General features: G+C 43.5%; 1 protein-coding gene across 2 annotated transcripts in view; it reads left to right on the top strand.

Moving 5' to 3' along the window:
* adcy3a (adenylate cyclase 3a) overlaps nt 1-6,000 on the top strand; it is a 102,862-nt gene that overhangs the window by 44,110 nt on the left and 52,752 nt on the right. For both annotated transcript variants that reach the window (XM_048601290.1, XM_048601289.1), the window contains exon 8: nt 1,672-1,837. In XM_048601290.1, coding sequence (XP_048457247.1) covers nt 1,672-1,837 — 166 coding nt within the window. The remainder of the gene's footprint in view (nt 1-1,671; nt 1,838-6,000) is intronic.

Below are 6,000 nucleotides of genomic sequence, written 5' to 3'. Positions count from 1 at the left end.
CCCGAAACGTCAGCCTCTCTGCTCCTATGATGCTGCTTGGCCTGCTGTGTTCATCCAGCCCTGCACCTCATTCACTGGCACCCACTTGGTTACAAAAACCAGAATTAAAAGAGTTAACAGAGCAAAAACGTAAACAAGAGAAACAGAAAAGTCCAGATCTCAGATTCTCAGAGTCCCATCTCCACGGTGGTGCAGGTGCCACTTCAATCGCTAGGACACCCAGGAGGCCATCACTGCCGCCTCACCGGCCCGCTGTTAGACACCTAATCTTATATATACTCAGTTTTAAGCAATCTCTGCAGGGTTTTATCCGAAAACATTTAGTCTCATCTCTTCAATCTGATATCAACTGTTTACACCAAGAGAAGTTAGTTTCACTATGTCCATTTCTTCCCAGGAACTCTGTTCTTTACAGCCATCTTCATCCAAGGACTTCACAGGACTACTCAAAACTCAAAGTAATTTTTTTACAAAATCTCCCTCTATAAGTTATGGGTGTTACCAGAGATCTCTTACAGATGTTGAGGCCCCATTATTTACCTTGCTATGGCACAGAACAGTGTGAGGTAGACAGAAAATAGTGCACAAAAGCCCAATGATTCTAAAGCTGCGCTTCAGAAACTGTTTTTAAAGAAATCACCCTGGCTACAGAAATATTTATAAGTTGATTTAATTTCAGACACCGAGAAAGCCCATATGTTAAAAAACTTTCTTTTTGTATCGGGACATGGGTGTCACTGGTTCCAATAGCATTTATTGTCCATCCCCAGTTGCCCCTTGGTGGCTGCTTTTTTAAACTGCTGTAGTGCATGTGGGAGATGCCATTAGGGAGGAGATTCCAGGATTTTGACCCAGTAACACTGAAAGAACAACAATATGTTTCCAAGTCAGGGTGGTGAGCGGCTTGGAGGGGAATTTGCAAATGTTGGTGTTTCCAAGTATCTTGTGCCCTTGCCATTCTGGATGGTAGTGGTTGTAAGTTTGGAAGGAAACATATACAGAAAGTTCTGAAGAAGGGTCACTTGACCCGAAACATTAACTCTGCTTTCTCTCCACAGATGCTGCCAGCGCTTTTGAGTATTTCCAGCAATTTCTGTTTTTGTTTCTGATTTCCAGCATCCACAGTTCTTGGTTTTTTTTGTGAAGGTTTGGAAGGTGTTGCCTAACTCAGAAACCAACAACTGAAACTTACATACTTAAAAATATATACTAAATAAAACTTATAGACTTAAAAATTTATATAAGTCACACAGTCTGCAACACAGCACACACATGTTGCCACTCACGCATGTAAATGCTCATTCATGCACATACACTCACCCACGCATACACATTCCCCCAGTACTGACGCTCCGACAGTGCAGCACTCCCTCAGTACTGGCCCTCTGGCAATGCAGCACTAACTCGGGACTGATCCTCCAACAGTGCTGCACTTCCTCAGTACTGACCCCCTGACAATGCAGCACTCCTTCAGTACTGACCCACCGAAAGGGCAGCACTCCCTCAGTATGACCCATTGAGAGTGCCACACTCCCTGATGCAGCTGATCACAGTTCAATTCAAACTTTCTCCAATCCGATGCCTACCCAAGGAGTAAGAATGTTTGTGCTCACGTTCGATTAGAACCTAATCGTTAGAGGTGAATTTGTTCCTTGTCTGCTTTGTCTACAGGAGAGTGCACATTTCAGAAAGCACCTGTAATTGCCTGAATGGAGAGTTTGAGCTTGAACCAGGAGAAGGGGAGAAGAGAAATGAGTATTTGCGGGAGAAGGGGATCACGACATACCTGGTGGTGGTGGCAAAGTCTGCGGCTGTCAAGAATGGGATCAATGGCGTGGTGAATCTGGGGGGACTGGAGAGTTTCATAGAAACTTAGAAAATAAAAGCAGGAATAGGCCATTCTGCCATTCTGCATTTACCCCATACCGTTTGATTCCTCTAGTCCTAACCGCTGTATCCAACTCCTTCTTGAAATTACACAATGTTTTAGCCTCAATAATTTTCTGTGGCAGAGAATTATACAGAGAACAAACTATACAGCACAGGAATAGGTCATTCAGTCCTGCAAGCCTGTGCTGACACATTTTGTCCTTCCATACTAAAACTGTCTTCAAGAGGAGGTGATGACCTAGTGATGTTATTGCTGGACTGTTAATCCAGAGACCCAGGTAATGATTTGGGGACCTGGGTCCAAATCCTGCATTCGGTTGGGAAAAAAGGTCTGGAATTAAGAATCTAATGATGACCATGAAACTATTGCCGACTGTCATTAAAAAAAACCCATCTGGTTCACTAATGTCCTTTAGAGAAGGAAACGGCCATCCTTACCTGCTCTGGCCTACATGTGACTCCAGACCCACAGCAATGCGGTTGACTCTCAACTGCCCTCTGGGCAATTAGGGATGGGCAATAAATACTAACATAGCCAGCGATGCCCTCGTCCCATTAATGAATGAGAGAAACGTTACAGGATCCGTATCCCACTGTTCCCTTCCTATTCATGTATTTTTTCCAGGTGCTTTTTGAAGGTTCACTGCTCTCTGGGTGAGGAAATTTAACCCGTATCCAAAGACTGTGATCCCCCATATTCTCCTGAACTCCAGCCAATGTAATCCTAACCAATTCAATCTCTCCTCATACATCTGTCCTGTCATCCTCGGAATCAGCCTGGTAAACCTTCGCTGTACTGCCTCAATAGTAAGAGCATCCTTCCTCAGATAAAAAGACTAAAACTGCACACAATATTCCAGGTTTGGTCTCACCAAGGCTCTGTATAACTGCAACAACATGTCCCTGCTCCTGTACTCGAAACCTCTCGTTATGAAGGCTAACATACCATTTGCCTTCTTTCCTCTCTGCTGCACCTGCATGCTTACCTTCAAAGACTGGTGCACAAGGACACCCATTCTCTGCCCTCACCTTACAGCCATTCAGATAATAATGTGCCTTCCCATTTTTGCTACCGGAGAGGATAACTTCACATTTGTCCGCATTATACTGCATCTGCCATGCATTTGCCCACTCACTCAGCCTGTCCAAATCACACAGCAACATCTCTGCATCCTCCTCACCCTCCATTTGTGCCACCTGTAGATTTAGACGTATTACATTTACTTTCCTCATCTAAATCATGAATGTATATTGTGAACAGTTAGGTTCCTAGTACCAATTCCTGCGGTACCCTACTAGTCACTGTCTGCCATTTGAGAAAAGACCTGTTTATTCCGACTCTTTATTTCCAGTGTGCCAACCAGTTTTCTATCCATTTCAAAACACTGGCCCCAATCCCATGCACTTTATTTTTGCATATGAATCTCTTAGTGGGACTTTTCAAATGCCTTTTGAAAGTCTAAGTAAACCATTTTCACTGGTGTCCTCTGATCAACTCTACTAGTTACATTCTTGAAAAATTCCAGTAGATGCCCCTTTTGTAAATCCATGCAACTCTGTCCAATCCCGCAATGTTTTCCAAATGCTCAGCTATTAATTCTTTTATAATGGATTCTAGCATTTTCCCTACTACTGACATCAGGCTGACTGGCCTATAGTTCACGGTTTTCTCACTGCCTCCCTTTTTAAATAGAGGATTACATTAGCCAACACACAATCTGTAGGAATTGTTCCAGAGTCTATAGAATCTTGTAAGATAACAGCCCATGCGACCATTATTTCGAGAGCTACTGTGGGATGTAGATTATCAGGCTGAAAGGGGTTTATCGGCCTTTAATCCCATTAATTTCCTCAGCATTATTTCCCTACTAATACTGATCTCCTTCAGGTATTTGTGATCACTAAACCCTGTGTTCTCCAACATTTCAGGGATGTTATTTTGTCATCCTTTCTGAACACAGAACCAAAGTACGTATTTAGTTAGCCATTGTTCTCATTATGAATTCCCATTTTTGACTGTAAAGGACCTAAATTTGTCTTTTCAAATACCTAAAGATACTTTTCCAGTCAGTTTTTATGTTCCCGGCAAGCTTACTCTTGTACTGTATTTTTTGCTTCTTAATTAATCCCTTTGGCCTCCTTTGCTGGATTCTAAACTGCTCCCTCTTCTCAGGTCTGTTGTATTTTTTTTCTGGACAGTTTAAATAACTCTTCCTTCGATGTTATCTGTAATTTGCCTTGTAAGCTTTGGCTTGTCATCTTTCCTGTTTTACTTTTGTTGCAGACAGGAATGAACACTTGTGGCAGTTCATGCCTGTGGTTTAGTGGGAGGTGATGGCCTTGTAGTATTATCATTAGACCATTAATCTAGAGATCCAGGTAATGTTCTGGGGGCCTGGGTTCAAATCCTGCCATGGCAGATGGTAAAGTTTGAATTCATTTAAAAAACTGGAATTACAAAATCTAATGTTGATCATGAAACAAAGAACAAAAGAGAAGTACAGCACAGGAACAGGCCTTTCAGCTATCTAAGCCTGTGCTGATCATCATGTCCTGACTAAACTAAAAAACAAACCTTCTGCCCTTGTTCAATCTGTATCCGTCTATTCCCTCCCTATTCATGTAACCATCCAGATGCCTCTTAAATGTTTTCAATGTGCCTGCTTCCACCACCTCCTCTGGGCGTGCACTCCAGGTTCCTACCACTCTCTGCGTGAGAAACCTTCCTTGCACTGTGCCCCCTTGTAATTGAAACTTCAACCCTGGGAAAAAGCCTCTGGCTATCCACTCTATCTGTGCCTCTCATAATTTTGTAGATCTCTATCAGGTCTCCTCTCAGCCACTGTTTTTCCAGTGAAAACAATCCTAGTCTTTTTAAGATAACAAGGTGTAGAGCTGGATGAACACAGCAGGCCAAGCAGCATCAGAGGAGCAGGAAAGCTGATGTTTTGGGTCTGGACCCTCGTCAGCTTTCCTGCTCCTCTGATGCTGCTTGGTCTGCTGTGCTCATCCAGCTCTACACCTTGTTATCTCAGATTCTCCAGCATCAGCAGTTCCTACTATCTGTGTAACAATTTTAACCTAGTCTTTTTAACCTTTCCTCATGTGGCAGCATGGTGGCTCAGTGGTTAGCACTGCTGTCTCACAGCGCCAGGGACCCAGGTCAGTTCCACCCTCGGGCGACTGTCAGTGTGGAGTTTGCACATTCTCTTCGTGTCTGCGTGGGTTTCCTCCGGGTGCTCCGGTTTCCTCCCACAGTCCAAAGATGTGCAGGTTAGGTGGATTGGCCATGCTAAATTGCCTATAGTGTTCAGGGATGTGTAGCTTAGGTGGGTTATAAGGGGATGGGTCTGGGTGAGATGCTGCAAGGGTTAGTGTGGACTTGTTGGGCCGAAGGGCCTGTTTCCACACTGTAGGGATTCTGTGTTCTATGTTCATAGCCAATTGCCGATTGTCAGGAAAAAACCCATCTGTTCACTCATGTCCTTTACAGAAGGAAATTTGCTATCCTTACCTGGTCTGACCTACATGTGACTCTGGATCCACAGCATGTGGCAGACCCTCACCTGTCCTCTGGACAATTAAAGATGGGCAATAAATGCCTGCATCCTGTGAATGAGCAAAAAAGAATTGCTTGCTGTTGCCTTTCCACTGTCATCCCTTTCAGTATTGTTCCCCATTCCAGCATAGTCTACTCACACCTTGTACCACTATAATTTCCTCTATTTAAATTCAGGACCCTAGTCTCAGAATCAGCTACCTCACTATCCACCTTGATGAGGAATTCTATCATATTCTTATCCCCAAGAGGCCTCACACAACTAGATTGCGATTTATCCCTTTCTTATTACACAGTCTAGGATGGCCTGGATATTCAGTTCCCATACCCAGTCACCCTGCAGTCATGTCTCTAAGTCTGACTATGTCGTACATGTTTTCATCAATTTACTTGATTAATTCATCCACTTTATTGTGAATACTCCATTGTTAAAGCACAAAAGTATTAAGGCTTGTCGTTTTCGCATTATTTGTCCTACATGCATTGTCTTTCAGTGTCCCTGTTTGATTCTGGCCCTTCAGTCCTCTGCCTATCACTTTTCTAAGTCCCCT

The sequence above is a fragment of the Rhincodon typus genome, chromosome 9 (genome assembly GCF_021869965.1).
Source record: "Rhincodon typus isolate 14 chromosome 9, sRhiTyp1.1, whole genome shotgun sequence".
In the NCBI taxonomy this organism is placed as follows: domain Eukaryota; kingdom Metazoa; phylum Chordata; class Chondrichthyes; order Orectolobiformes; family Rhincodontidae; genus Rhincodon; species Rhincodon typus.
This window is presented reverse-complemented; position numbering and strand designations above follow the sequence as displayed.